Source organism: Pelodiscus sinensis, chromosome 3 (genome assembly GCF_049634645.1).
Source record: "Pelodiscus sinensis isolate JC-2024 chromosome 3, ASM4963464v1, whole genome shotgun sequence".
In the NCBI taxonomy this organism is placed as follows: Eukaryota; Metazoa; Chordata; order Testudines; family Trionychidae; genus Pelodiscus; species Pelodiscus sinensis.
Window position 1 is genome coordinate 35,974,685 of NC_134713.1, and position 16,201 is coordinate 35,990,885.

Consider the following 16,201-nt stretch of genomic DNA (forward strand, 5'->3'; position numbering starts at 1 on the left):
AGAATTTGTTTGACTCAAAGGAGGAAAAACAGTGCAACAGATATTTCACATACACATCCTTCAGAGGCTTCATTCTGCAGAAAAAGGCTGTTACTCCAACTACATTTATCATCAATGTCTCCCAGCACATATTGATCACCAAGCCTATTAGAGCAGGCCTATATGTTTAAGTTCAAAGCTTAAATAAGAGATCAAATTTGAAGAATGCAAATTAACAGTTTAAAAAAAATATAAACCATTTAGCTTGCTGAAATTTTCAATAGATTAATATTTTTTCTAACTTGGTTCTTTTGGTCCTACCTTTACTAACTCCAGTGATCCTTCAGACATTATCTTTAGTTTTCTGATTTTCTAACTCACTTGCCATTGCTAAGTTTTCCTTACCCTTTTGATTTTGGAGGCTTGCACCCTGCTAGCAATTGTTGTTCATCATCTTTATTGAACATAGAGGTCACTTCTTTCCATCCACGAAAACCTGCACTCTGAACCTACACAAGGAAGTAAAAATACAAATGAAAATACATTATAAACTTATGTTCAGGTCTTTAAAAGCCAACTCCCCAATTGCAAGTATAAATAAACATTTTCCATCATCTTATACAGAATCTTTCACCTCCGTCCCCCATCTCTCAATCAGCCTTCTCAGAGAAAGATACTGCTTAAAGACACATCTCGGGACAGATTCACTGGTCCATTAAAGGGTACTTTGCACGTGAAAGCCAACTGAGATTTAGTAGTGACCAACTGAGATTTGACAGCTATCAGAGCACTTCTTTGGTCTCTGAGATATAAGTGTAGTAGGGCAGGACTGTGTTTCGTTTTGTCAGTACCCTGCCTATTACTATGGGACCCTGTTATTAATTGCACCACAGACATTATTGTAATAAATATGATTCATAATTGTATCAACACATTAACTATCAAATATTCCATTCACATGGGAAGTTATTCTACCTTAACTTTGCTGAGATCATCATTAGAGTGTACAGTACTATAAAAGTATGACTAAGTTGGACCACATATAGTTTTTCATGTCTTTTGGAAGTAGAAATACAAGAAATCAACAAGGCTTTTTGCCTCTCAACTTGCTTCCAGGTTTCTTTTAGATTTCATGTTCCTGGATTGTGTCCCAACAGAGTCACTAAACGAAGATGGTGATTTATACAAAAGACACACACTCATACATTCAAGTGCACAGGGTTGATTTATCGCAATACACTCAACCAAAGGCCAGGAGGGTAAAAGATGACAAATGATTGAAATGTGAAAGCACATGCATTTTAATGTATCCTACCACAAGCTACACATAATAGGTCTTAAAACTACAAATATATGTTACATGGTGTTTTCTCATTGCATGAATTAAACAGTTGTTTCTAAACAGAAAATGATACAAACAACATTTGTTATATACATCTATAACACAGATTAAGAGCAAGAGTTGAAACTTCAGATCAGGAATTGACCATTTGATCTACAAGAGTAATTGTTAGTCTCTACTTAGTTCAGTCACTGGCTCATGATGTTACACACACTTTCCCAATGTGTGCATCTATTTTCTTGACAACAGTAATATACTGAAGATCAGAAAATGTTGGTTCCGTACAAGAAAAATGGTTTAGCAATTAATGTTAGAACAATTAAATGTGTTCAACTGCAGGATAACTAGGATCTAAGTCTATCACATTAAAGTCCTGGGTTCTTTACCTGTAGTAATCTGGTGTGACAACTATGATTTATTTGTAAAATATACAGGCAGCTCATATATGACTGTTTTCTTGAGTGGTTAAGTGTATGGGAATAAAAGCTAGAATTGGTCAAAAATTGATTAAACATTTTGCCAATCAAAACAGAAATATTTTGAGGAAACTTATTGGTTTTGCACAAAATTTTGTTGGAAAGGTTTCTTGCGTCCAAACTGGAATGTCTGGTCTGAGATAAAGAGATCTCTCCAGAACAGCCAAGAATTCATCTCACCTGGCTAATTCAGAGCAAAGACTTGAATCTGTATTGCCCACTTTCTAGGTTAGTGCCCTAAATATTGGGCTATTGGCTATTCTGGCAGAGGGTTGCTTTCATTGAGTTTTCAAACACACACACACACACACACACACACACACACACACACACACACACCCTCCAAAGGTTTCATTCCTACAACAATGAAAGAAAACAAAATTCAAAATATCAACATTTTCTGTGAAACAAAAATGTTTTCCAGTAAATCCTAATAAAACTCCCAGTAGTACACCTGAGATTTAAACTCATGAACTCCTTTTCATGGACCAGAAAACTTTCTCCTAAATTACCACGGTATTTAGTAGCAGACTCCCCCACCTCCCTTGGCAAGTCATATATTGTTACCGATAAAAGCTTTGCAGAATTTGATTTTTTTAAACTAATTTTGATGCGTATGTGTGTTTTAAGCTTTTTTTCTATTTCTACCAATTTAAATTTTCACAGTGGAGTGATCAGACAATAATGATGTACTGATTACAGGATTCAAAAAGTAAATAAATTTTATACAGCATTAAAACAAACAATCAATATCACATGACAAAAATGCAAATTAAATACCCCTAAACCAAACTCCAATAGACTCTAAAAGCAGCATTTTTCTTACTTTGCCTATCTGTAAATTTCAATGATCATTGCTGGAAATATTTTAATAGGTTTGTGTGTATATTACGAAATTGACATTTACTCACATTTGCCAATAAAAAACCAGTCCTTCCAAGCCTACTGAGAAATCCAGTAGGTGTGATGTGGTGTTTTTCTTTTCAGTTATGGAGAAAGAGCAAAAAATCATGACCCAGGCTACCTATATATAACTGATATTGTATTTATAAGAACATAATGAGCAGTAAATGGAGAAAAGCACAAATCCAAAAATATTTATATTTCTAAAGGATATCTGAAGAGTAGTAAGGCACTCAGTGAAACATTTTGAAAGGTCATTTTGCAAACCTCATAATTCTGTCTACAGAAATCCAATTTTCAAACAACTATAAAAAAGCCATAGTAGTCAACATTTGCTCTGTTATTTTTGTCATTGTAATGACATTTTTATAAAATAAATGTTTTGAAGTTCTAGTTAAACTGAAAAATTCTCACTCAGCCTTACCTATGAAGTCATGACCAGTGATTGCATAGTTAGTTTGCAAGTCTCCACTGTCAATGTAAAGGTCAGGAATAGGTACTCCCATCTTTACAAGTCGCTTTTCCATAAAGTATTGGGGGGGGGGGGGGCGAATCCAGTGTAAGGATAATTGGATGACTTGTAGCTTCTCAACCTCAGAGTATTGTTTCACATTAATGATGAACAGGAAACAATATAATTTCCAAGGTCTATTGGTCTCATTAGCCCAAACTCAGTTATATATTCAAACACTGACCTTTAAAATTAAACAAGATATAATTTAACAAAGCTATAATTCAACTAAAATCTCGTCTGACAAAAAACAGAATTCTATTAACTAAGACTATATTTGCCTATAATATTAGCCTTTTAGAAAGTTAACTTTGAAGTGGACCCATGAGGGGCCGGTATCAGTCTACCAGATCACAAACAACTGTTCACTAACTAATCTCTGAGACATTAAGCAGAAACAAATGAAGGATATCCCTCCACAGTCAAACACTGCATGAATGCAAACAGAGGTATGTGAAAGTCTGACATGTGTTGGCTGAACTGACCAAAGCCAGGAGCGTTCCCTTTAGAGAAAAGCCAACCTTAGCAGGACACAAACACTCTTCCCCTTTCTGACCCACAACTGCAGTCAGGCTTTTCAGCAAAAAGTTGTAACTTTTTTTTTTCAAATGGGCAAAATAATGTACTTTCTATTAAATCTGATCACAGAAACGAGTGAACTGTTTGTACGGAAACAATTCCAAAAAAAGTCAGCCTGATATAGCTGGCTACCTGACAGAAAAATTCACCCCAAATGGTTGAAGTTTGGTAAAGTTATAAGTAACTGAAAACTGGGTCTTTTAATGGAATGTGTCAGGCAACCTTAACTAAAAGAGTTGCCAACTTCACCATCTGTAATTAATACATTAAGCTTTATTGCATGTATGAGTTTAAATAGAGTACCAAATAAAAAAATCTTTTATCTAATCAGGAACTTGCCCCCAAATACCAAAAGACAAGAAAAAATGTTTCTAAGTTGCTAACAAAAAGGATGCTCTGTGCTTCCATTTCCAATACACATGATACAAGGTGACTTACTTATTTCCTCACAAGACAGCTCGATTCTATCTTTTCCAAAACTGGCCTGTTAAGTCATTGGGAGAGAACCACCAAATTCTCTTTTCAACCATACAAAACTTCTAGCAGTGCTGTATTGATTCAATCCAGGGACTGTCGTAGTCATGAAGTACATGAGCAGCCTCCCAACAGGTGTATTTTTTAACTCTTTAGCAAAGATTTAATATTTAAAAGAAACTCACTGCATCATAGTTTTTAAAATAAATAATAAAGAACTGAAATGATTCTACAGATACTAAAAGTTGGAGAAAAAGGCAGTAAAGAGAAAAGGCAGGGGAAAATATTTCCTTAATGTATCTGTTTAACAAATTAAGAACATAAGAATGGCCATACTGGGTCAGACCAAAGGTCCATCCAGCTCGTTATCCTGTGTACCGACAGTGGCCAATGCCAGGTGCCCCAGAGAGAGTGAACTGAACAGGTAATGATCAAGTGATCTCTCTCCTGCCATCTATCTCCACCCTCTGACAAACAGGCTACGCCTACATTGCAGACTTCTTGACAAGAACTGTTTTGCACAAGCTCTGATGGCCATTTTAGCCATAGGGGTTTCTTGCGCAAGAAATTAATGTTTCCTGTCTACACTGCTTTCTTGTGGAAGAGCTCTTGCACAAAAGGGCTTATTCCTCGTGGGGAGAGGAATAACTCTTCCGACGCTGTACTATAAATTGACTTGCGCAAGAACGCGCGTGCAAGTGTAGACAGCCAGCAAGTTTTTGTGCAAGAACAGCTGTTCTTGTGCAAAAAGCCTGTAGTATAGACGTAGCCACAGAGTCTAGGGACACCATTCCTTACCATACTGACTAATAGACTTAATTAATGGACTTAACCTCCATGAATATATCTAGTTCTCTTTTAAACCCTGTTATAGTCCTAGCCTTCACAACCTCCTCAGGCAAGGAGTTCCACAGGTTGACTATGCACTGTGTGAAGAACTTCCTTTTATTTGTTTTAAACCTGCTGCCCATTAATTTCATTTGGTGGCCGCTAGTTCTTATACTATGGGAACAAGTAAATAACTCTTACTTATTCACTTTCTCCACACCACACATGATTTTATATACCTCTATCATATCCCCCGTTAGTCTCCTCTTGCCCAAGCTGAAAAGTCCTAGTCTCTTTAATCTCTCCTCATTGGGGACCCGTTCCAAACCCCTAATCATTTTAGGTGCCCTTCTCTGAACCTTTTCTAATGCCAATATATCTTTTTGGAGAGAAGGAAACCACATCTGTACACAGTATTCAAGATGTGGGCATACAGGCAGTCCCCGGGTTACGTACAAGATAGGGACTGTAGGTTTGTTCTTAAGTTGAATCTGTATGTAAATCGGAACTGGCATCCAGATTCAGCCGCTGCCGAAACTGACCAGCAGCTGACTACAGGAAGCCCGAGGCAGAGTTGCTCTGCCCCGGGCTTCCTGGAATCAGCCGCTGATCAGTTTTAACAGGCTGAATCTGGATGCCAGTTCTTACATACATATTCAACTTAAGAACCTCAGGTGTCCCCAAGTCAGCTGCTGCTGAAACTGATCAGCGGCTGATTCCAGGAAGCCCGGGGCAGAGCAACTCTGCCTCGGGCTTCCTGTAGTCAGCGCTGGTCAGTTTCAGCAGCGGCTGAATCAGGACGCCTGGGGCAGAGCAGCTGGGGTGCTGCCGGGTTGGTCCAGTAGCGCCCAGAGCGGCGCTACGGGACCAACCGGCAATACCCCAGCTGCTCTACCACAGGCGTCTGGAGAAAAGCCAGCAGACCAGGGAGACAGGGAGCAAAGCCGCGGAGCACACGTGCAGCGGGACAGCCGCGGCGCGTCTGGGCTGTTTTGCTGCCCGCGTGCTCCGCGGCTTTGCTCAGCGTCTCCCTAGTCTGCTGGGGGGGGCTCCTCCCCCAGCAAACCAGGGAGACGTGGAGCAGCTTTTCTCGCCCCGGAGGACGCGGGCGGCGGGACCGTGGCGCATCTGGGCATCCCACCACTCTCGTCCTCCGGGGTGAGAAAAACCCCGTTCGTAACTGCGGATCCAACATAAGTCGGATCCACGTAACTCGGGGACTGCCTGTACTATGGATTTATATAAAGGCAATAAGCTATTCTCTGTCTTATTCTCTATCCTTTTTTTAATGATTCCTAACATCCAGTTCGCTTTTTTGACTGCTGCTGCACACTGCGTGGATGTCTTCAGAGAACTATCCACGATGACTCAAAGATCTCTTTCCTGATTAGTTGTAGCTAAGTTAGCCCCCATCATATTGTATGTGTATGTATAGTTGGGGTTATTTTTTCCAATGTGCATTACTTTAAATTTATCCACATTAAATTTCATTTGCCATTTTGTTGCCAAATCATTTAGTTTCATGACATCTTTTAGAAGTTATTCACAGTCTGCTTTGGTCTTAACTATTTTGAACAGTTTAGTATCATCTGCAAACTTTGCGATCTCACTGTTTACCTCTTTCTCCAGATCATTTATGAATAAATTGAATAGGATTGGTCCTAGGACTGACCCTTGGGGAAACACTAGTAGTTATCTCTTTCCATTCTGTACCATTTTTTCCTACCCTTTGTTTTCTGTCTTTTAACCAGTTCTCAGTCCATGAAAGGATCTTCCCTCTTATCCCATGACAACTTAATTTACATACTATAATGGCAGCTGACTGATTTAGCTGGTGAAATATTTCCTTGAAACCAAAATAATCATTTATAAAAGCTTGCAACCTTTAAGAAACAGTCTCTAAAAAGTCTCAAAATAGAAACAATTTTTAAATAATTATTTTTCATTGTTTTGAATGTCCTACATCAGGCCTGAAATCCATTACAACTTATCCGTTGAAACAAGGAATCAATTTTTTTTCTCGTACTGTATTTTACATGAAGCAAAACAAAAAACAGGAACATTATAATATACTTTGAACTTACAATTTCAGTAAAAACCATCATAAAACAAAGATGAGGCAAAGAAGTAATTTTAACACAGTATTAATTAATTAAATTAGTGTAAAAGGAAACTTTCCAACTATCATGAAATCACTTTGCTCAATTCATTTGAAATTTCAAAACAAGTTCCTACTTTAAATAATTAAACTCAGCTTTTGATCTTTTAACTTTTATTTCCAGTATTTTTAAGCATGTGTGTTCTGGATTGTCAGTTTTTTTAAGACAAAAATTTTACTGGCTGCAGAAAGTGTTTTAATTTGCTTCTGTATGAGATGTTAAATAGAATCTCTAACTACTTGTGGTGAGAGGGTCAGTCAAATTTGGAAAACTGTGCCTATATAGATAAGATACAGTCATTTTACTTCTTATCTTTTATAGTTTGTTATACATACTGTTTGAAAATTTTCTTTGACCTCTACTTTTAGTTATTCCCACAGTGCCTTGTTTTTATTTAATAGATCTCCAACTTCGGAGAAAAATAATTAAAGACCTGAACTGATGTTAAATATATTTTTCTTTTTTTCCCCTCTTTTTAAGAAAGAATCAGTACAAAGCATAGTTAGTTGAGGGGAGGAGCAGAAAAGAAATATGGATTTTTCCTAGCATGCATTAGCAGAAAATGCATAACATGAAACAACCTTCATTACCAAAAGAACAAATATTTACCTTTGTTGCAAGTTGTGACACAGAAGATGTAACTTCATCATGAAGAAACTGGTCCTTATTCTTAAAAAAAAAAAAAAAAAAAAAAAAAAAAAGTAAATACTTCAGTTAATTATAGTTGAACACTAAGTAATACTTATTTCACACTATTCATGATGCCTTTATTTTACTCAGCTCACCTCAATGATAAATTATGATATCCAAATAGAATGTTTATAAAAACTAAAAACCCAAAGAAAAATGAAAGATGTAAACAAAAACCTCATTTCAGATCAATGTCAAGTTTTGTATGAAAAGTTATAAATAGTCAAACCGCTGCAATTTATAAAAGTAAAGAAATAAAGTTCAACTAGGATTCTCTTTACTTTAATATTCTATCAATGTTGTTTTGATCTATAATTGACATTTCATTTCTAATGACACTGTTTTACATACTACCATAACTATAATCTCATGTATAGAGCTATTTTTCCCTTGGATGTAATCTTACTAGTTCTCACAAGTTAAGCAAGATACCAAGCCTGCTCAACAAGTCAAGCCTGCTCATTATGTGGACTGGAGACTTCCAAGGAGAAGCAAAGGACTGCAGTAAGTGGAAGCACTGATACAACAAGTAGTATATTTCTATCCAGCAAGGAGCTAAAATTATTATCCTACCAGGAAACACAGGGGCTCGTCAAAATGAGACAAAGATCCTAATCACCTGTGGTAATTAGACCTTATGCATGTTTTCCTTAATATCCTGCACAAATTATTTTCTGCTTACACAAATTCCCCACTATAAGCTACAATCTTCTACTTCAGTTCCTGTCCAAAATGGGGTGTAGTGTCTCTGGAACCATTACACTGGCTGACAAGTTTTGGAAGGGTAGCCATGTTAGTGTTTCAGTAAAAACAAGGCATCTTGTGACACTTAAAAGACTAAAAAATGTATTGCCCATGAAAACTTTTGCACAAATACATTTGCCACAGGACTCCTAATTGTTATTACATTGGCTTTATATCCCAGAAAAAGCTGTATTTTAGAGATAAGTATAGTGATCTCTGCATTAGCAAGCTGAGTTGTTAGAGTTCATATCCAAAGTCCCGAAAAAACTACCTGAGCAGTCCCGAACCAGGGAATTTGTTGGACCAGGGAAAGTCAATGCTTCCCTGCTGGCTTCCCCACTCCTGGTCTCCACGTATGGGGCTCCCACTTGCTGTCTCCATAGTTCCCTGGGTTTCCAGCCAGGTCTGCCTGACTGCTGCCAGCCCACTGCCACTGGGGGTTCCCCAGGTTCCCCTGCAAGGGCCAGCCAGCCGCTGCCAGCTCTGCTAGGACACCACCAGTCCCACTGCCACTGGGGATTCCCCAGAGCTCCCCAGCTAAGGCTCCCCTGTTGCCACCTGTCTCCACTGCTGCTGGGAGTTCTCTGGCTGGGATTGCCCAGCCCCCCTGCCACTGGGGAATCCCTGGGTTCCTTGGCTAGGGCTCCACTGGCGCCTGGCCCCATTGATGCTAGGGATTCCTTGGCCTCTTTTGTCCCCAATAATGCTGGAGAGCTAGGGTCACCCCATCATCTAGGGTCGCCCGGCCACCCAGCCTGCTGCCGCCAGGGGTTTCCCAGGGTTGCCCATCTGGGGCTACCTGACTGCTGCTTGGCCCCGCTGCTGCAGGGGGTTCTCCAGCCAGGACAGATACTCCCTGTTTGCCACCTGGCTGACACCAGGAATTCTTTGGTCAGGGTGCGGGCTCCCCATTCACCACCTGGTCCTACTGATGCCTGGGGTTCTCTATCCAGGGCAGGGCTCTTCACCCCCACCTGGCCCCGCTGATGCTGGGGGTTCCCCAGCAGCCACCTGGCCCAGCCACTGCTGGTCCAGCCAGATCTCCCTAGCCTTACATTCTTCTGACTGGCTCCCACTCTCTGCAGACAGGGCTCTATGGTCCAGCAACATCCATGACCCTGCAGGCTCATGGATGTTGCTGGACCAGACAGTTCCGGATTTTGGAGGTTCAGCCTGTAGAAAATTATTTCCTGTGGCTTTTGACAAATCAGTTAATCTCTGTATTTTGGTTAGCTATCTTTAAAATTCTGAGTATTATTAAATGGTTAATATTTTTTTAAATGCTGAGGTTTTAAAAAGAAAGTATATTAAAATAGAATCCTTCCATTTACACCTCACTCCTTTGTCAGCTCTAAAACAATTGGCCCAATTTAAAATAGGGATGTCAAAAAACAGTTAATTAGGTAACCATTAAAAATGCTGCAGACTCTACCATATAAAGCTTATACGCAGAGACTGCAGTGCAGCCGGCTGCCAGCACCATACTCAGGAAGCCGGCTTCACTCTGGGCTCTGCACTAGAAGTTTATACTGCAGAACCTTGCAGTGTGTGGCAGCAGTCATCTCCTCAGGACCTGGTGCATATCAGAACCAGGCTTTTAAGCGGGCTTTGGGCACACACCAGCTCCTGCCTGCCGCCCCGCTCTCAATGAGCCAGCTGCTGCTCTGTGCAGCAACTTCTGCTGGCTGCTTGTATTCACTGCCTCCTGCCTGCCACCCTGCTCCTGAAGAGCCAGCTAATACCCCATACTACTGCCTCTGATACAGAGGCAGCAGTGCACAGCAGCAGCCGGTGCCCGCCAGTCGCCCCGTGCTGCTGCACCCAATACAAAGGCAGCTGTGTGGGGCAGCAGCCGGCTCCTGGCCCTGCTCTCAGCCCCACTCCCATGGAACTGGCTGCTGCCATGCGGGCTCTGACATACAGCCGGCAGTGTGGGGTGGCAGCTGTCTTCCCATGACTGGACTGGGAACCAGCATGTAACCATTACGGTAATCTATAAGCATTTAAATGGTTACACTATTACTTCCCTAGTTTAGAAGGCCTTGTACTCTACTTGTTGGTACTTCTCTGCTCTGACATTTAGATGTAATTTGATCATTACTGAATGCTGCATCCAATCAATTCAAAGTTTCTGGAAATATTCTGTGTGTCAATGGAGAGAATCCTAGTGATTTTGGTGAAAAGTGGAAAAAATAAAAGAAGGAAATGGGAAATACACAGAGCATCTGGTTAGTAGAGCTACTGGTTTCAACCATCTCTTTCACTGTCTATAGATCAAAGAACCAGTAAACAGTCCCCCATAACAATATTCCTCATTTCAGCTCAGTCCATCTTACCACTACAATTTAAACAGAAAAAGATTAGGAAGAGGGGAAGGCAAGAATAAAGCAGCAAAGGAGATTGACACAGGAGAGTGGACGAATACAAGGAACCCTTGCTCTTTGCAATGAGTTTGCCTACAGAAGCAAAAGTGTGGCCCACTCGTATTTTAACTAGGGATTTAGCACACAATTAATACCAACATTAGTTTAAAACTCTATCATCTTTTCCAGTAATTTGATAAGTAGGATTTTTTATATGTATGCACACATACAAAGAGATATGAGAAAAAGCCAGTTAAATATCTCCTTCCACGCATACACCTTTATAAATATAAATTATGAACACAGTATTTCAAGGTAACAATTATTACTACTAATGAACTACATTCCCTATTGTTTTCTTTTAGCCCCACACATTACACCGAATGCTTCTGTGACTGATAAACAACACATTTATCCTATTATAATTAGAGGGAAGGGATTAGATGTTATTTTTTCTTTACCTACATATTTCTTGCTCAGTTTCCTTTATCATGCCAATTTCCCCTATATTATAATTTTTGATGTTCTGATTATTTCAGAATTATTCACTGTAATATTAGTTTGAATAATGTACAATATTTTATTTTTTTTCTTTTGGCTTCCTTCTTGTACTCTTAAAGCTGGAGTCTTATGCTGCAGAACAAGTAACTAAATGTTTGTTAAAATTTCATGCATTTGTGAAATACCAATCAACAACTTGCAAATGACTTTCCAGTTTTGGAAATAGTATGTTAGTACACACATTTTCCACAAGGAAATACAAGTATCCTTCTGTTGGACATACTGCAAACCATAAAGTACTCAAGGGATTAATTCAAGAAGCAAAAATCTTTTTGTACAAAAAGATTATACTGTTGATCTACTTTTCCTCAGTTTTTCTTGTGGTTGATAAATTAGTCTCTTTTGATCACTCACTTTAATAATACAGTCTAAGCAGAGAAACAAGGTTAAACACAAAATGTGTGTCAAAACTGGGTATACTGGACAAAAGCTGACCTACTGCATAAATGTCAAATTATTAATGATTTCCAATCAATACATCTGCCTCATACTAAATGCAGTTTGGATGTCAATCAAACAAACACATGCAAAAGTAAACAATTTATAGCAAAAATAAATCATCTGTAAGGCAGCTTTGGACAATGAACATTTTTACTGTAAATCTTTTAAATGTAAAAAGATTTACATTTCAGCTTACCTTTCTTATCTACCTCTCTCTCAATTGATCCAGGATTTAGGTACTGTAATTTTTAAATGTCTAGACAATGGTGATTACAAGTGCAGGCTAAGTTAAGAACTTGAGATATTTCGTTTCTCAAGGAAAATAGCAAAGGATATTCCCAGCCTCCCTCCATGCCTGAAAATATGCTTTTGCAAAAGGGATCTGAAAAATCACTTAGGAAACTACATGCCTGGAAATTAGCCTCCGCAGTTGGAAAGATTCCCGAGTCACAGATTACAGATCAAACAATAGAACTATAGAAGATGATCAGAGACAGTACAGATTTAGAAGAGGTGATTATGCCATTTGATTAACTTCAAGTAAGAGACAATGAGAGCTGACAGTTGCAAAGCAGTAAATCATGGGTTCCCAAACTGGGGCGTGTGAAGAAATTCCGGGAAGGGGGGGGTACAAGGTGACCCAGCCTGCCCCTCCATCCCCCCTAAGTTTTGCTATTTTTGTTTTTCGGCCCCGGTCAGTTATTTTTTGGGGGCAGGGGTTTAACAAGTTTTGCTGTTATGGGGGGGGGGGGGGGCATGAGGGTTTTTCAAAAATCAAAAAGGGGTTGTGATGCCGAAAATTTTGGGAACCACTGCAGTAGATAGTTTCCTGGAGTTCATGGCTGTGGTACGGTATCAAACAAGATATGCACGGCTAAGTATATTATTAAGGCAAAATTTCTTCTTGTCTAGATTAAGAACTGGAATCAAGGACAAAAGACAGTGGTAAATGTGTCGAGATTCAGGTACAAAGGAATAAAAAAGATGTAGGATTGTGCCTCATTTTGTTTGTTTTGAATGAATACATCAGAAAGTGAATATGAAGGAATGTATGCATATTTACAGTCATTAAACTAAGAAGTCAAGTCAGTATTAGAAGATGAGTGATCGTGCTTAAATGAACACAAAAATATTTAATGTAATATTATGACAACAACCTGAAATAAAAATAAACTTGGGTTGGAGGTGAGTATAGCTACAGGCAGTCCCCGGGTTACATGGATCTGACTTACATCGGATCCCTACTTACAAACAGGGTGAGGCAACCCAGCACTAGCTGCTTCCCCCCAGCAGACCAGGGAGACGCGAAGCTAGCGCCCCTCTCCCCCCAGCAGACCAGGGAGACGCGGAGTGGCTTTTCTCAGCAGACACCTCAGCTTGAGAATAAAGGACTGAGGGAAGTGAGGTGTGGGAGAATAAAACTGAGCTCTGGAGAAATGTTTGGCTAGAGTTTCCCCTACAATATGTACCAGTTCCGACTTACATACAAATTCAACTTAAGAACAAACCTACAGTCCCTATCTCGTACGTAACCCGGGGACTGCCTGTACATGGCTAAGCATGAAGATGTTAGACAAACAAAATTTGCATATTTCAGAAGAAATTAAGGACTCTGTGTATCAATATTACACAGACATAATTCTTTTACCTCTATATGTTCATGGGCCATGCAATGATTGGAATGTATTTCCAATGTTCACTAATAAGAATGCTAAATTGTAAGGCGCTTGCTTTTGGAAAAGTCATACATCAAAGACCCTTCTGGTAGTATCCAGTGGATGGGAATTAGAACAGGTGAGCTAATTATAAGATTACTTAAACCAGACACTTGGTTCTCGCTGGGATTTCATGATTCATTTTGAGAGACTGATTTGGCTATTTTCAGAGCAAAGTATATAAAATCCATTTGGACAGATTATGTAACTTTAGACATACCTATGACAATCACAAGTGAAAAATACTAACTAGATTATTTCAGAGAAAGAGCAGATTCATGATACACATTAGGGGCCAACCACTGTTCTTTTTATACTAAAAAACAAATCTTTTCCACTCCCAAAGGTAACCATCATCTAACCTAAAAAGAATATACATAACCACAATGAACCATCGTTAATGTGATTGTGAATAGAACATTTTGTAATATGCTTTATTATGTCCACAAAAGAAAGAAAAATACATCAGAAATGTTGTAAAAAAAAAAAGGATTTTTCCTGAGTAAATATCTAGATTAAGACAGCTTCTGCTTTGTTCATACAGAGCATAAAAGAAACTGAATCGTAAGCATATTTTAAAATCATATTTAAATGCAACTAAGGAGGCTGCTCCCCTCTCTCTGGTTGCTTTCCCGGCCAGAGAAACCAATGACTTAATTCTGTCATGAGGCAGGAAAAATTTTTTTATAGAGAGAGATTATTTATGTACAGAAGTCTGGTCTATGGACTGCCATCACAGTTAGATCTCTACCAGCCCGAAAAGCAGTAATCAAAGTCTAAGTTTGCTCTTCTTATGAAACTTGTCTACTTATAAGGAATTTTTACAGAAAAGTCTACATTAGCACTGATGGGCAATTTGTGCAGAAATACTTTGGTGCAGATGAAACTCAAGAAGAACTACCCCCATATTACAGTAGTTTGTTGCCACTTCTGATCAGATTCAGATTGTAGTTACATTGTGTTTTCACATCATTTTTGCCTTAGATGGAAAAACAGCCATACTGGGTCAGACCAGACGTCCATCTAGCCTAGTATCCTGTCTTCCAACAGTGGCCAATGCCAGATGTCCCAGAGGGAGTGAACAGAACAAGTATTCATCAAGTGATCCCTCTCCTGTCCAGTATTCCCTGTAAGGTGAGCGCTTGGGTGGCTGCCCAGGAGAGATTCAGATGATTGGCAGAGTGCTCACAGCTGGCAGGCAGCATGTTTCTATTGGTGGTGCATATCTGTACCTGACATTGGTGCACATCACAAAATTTATTCTGCACAAGGATAGAAAAACTTAGAGGGAACATTGCTCCTGTCATCCATTCCCAGCCTCTGACAAATAGAGGCTAGGGACACTATTCCTGCCCATCCTGGCTAATACATATTGATAGACCTATTCACCATGAATCTATTTAGTTCTTTTTTGAACCCTCTAAAAGTCCTGATCTTCAAAACATCCTCTGGTAAGGAGTTCCACAAGCTGACTGTACGCTATGTGAAGAAAAACCTCCTTTCCTTTTAAACCAGCTATCTATTAATTTCATTTGGTGACCCCCTAGTGCTTATGTTATGAGAACAAGTAAATAACTTTTCCTCATTCACTTCTTCCATACCTGTCATGATTTTATAGACATCTATGAAATCCCCCCTTCATCTTCTCTTTTCTAAATTGAGAAGTCCCAGTCTTTTTAATCTCTTCTCATGGCACCTATTCCAAGCCCCTAATCATTTTCTGAAACTTTTCCAACATCAATATATCTTTTTTGAGATGAGGCAACCACATCTATATGCAGTATTCAAGATGTGGCCATATCACGGATTTATATAGAGGCAGTAAGATATTCTCTGTCTTAGTCTCTCTTTTTTTAACAATTCCTAACATTCTGTTTGCTTTTTTGACTGCTGCTGCACGTTGAGTGGATGCTTTCAAAGAACTATCCACAATGACTCCAAGATCTCTTTCTTGAGTGGTTATAGATAAATAAGTCCCCATCATTCTGTATGTATAGTTGGGATTATTTTTTCCAATGTGCATTACTTTGCATTTATCAACATTAAAATTAATTTGCCATTTTGTTGACCAATCATCTACTTTTGTGAGATCCTGTTGAAACTCTTTACAGTCTGCTTTGGTCTTAACTATCTTGAAGAGTTTAGTATCATCTGCAAATTTTGCCACCTCGTGGCTTATCTCTTCCTCCAGATCTTTTATAAATACGTTGAATACGATTGGTCACAGGGCTGACCTTTGGGAGACCCCACTAGTTACCTCTCTCCACTCTGAAAACTACTAACAAATTCCTATACTTTGTTTCCTGATTTTTAATCAGCTATCAATTCGTAACAGGACCTTCCCTCTTATCCCATGACAATTTACTTTGTAAGGGACCTTGTCAAAGGCATTCTGGAAATCTAAGTACACTATAGCCACTGGATCCCCTATGTCCA

At 39.2% G+C, this 16,201-nt stretch overlaps 1 protein-coding gene across 2 annotated transcripts in view; it reads right to left on the bottom strand.

Annotated features, from left to right (window-relative positions):
* Positions 1-16,201, bottom strand: part of TDRP (testis development related protein) — a 41,640-nt gene that overhangs the window by 11,191 nt on the left and 14,248 nt on the right. For both annotated transcript variants that reach the window (XM_075923573.1, XM_075923574.1), the window contains 2 exons: positions 7,861-7,920; positions 385-488 (listed from right to left, as the gene is read on the bottom strand). In XM_075923573.1, the coding sequence (XP_075779688.1) occupies positions 385-488; positions 7,861-7,920 (164 nt within the window). The remainder of the gene's footprint in view (positions 1-384; positions 489-7,860; positions 7,921-16,201) is intronic.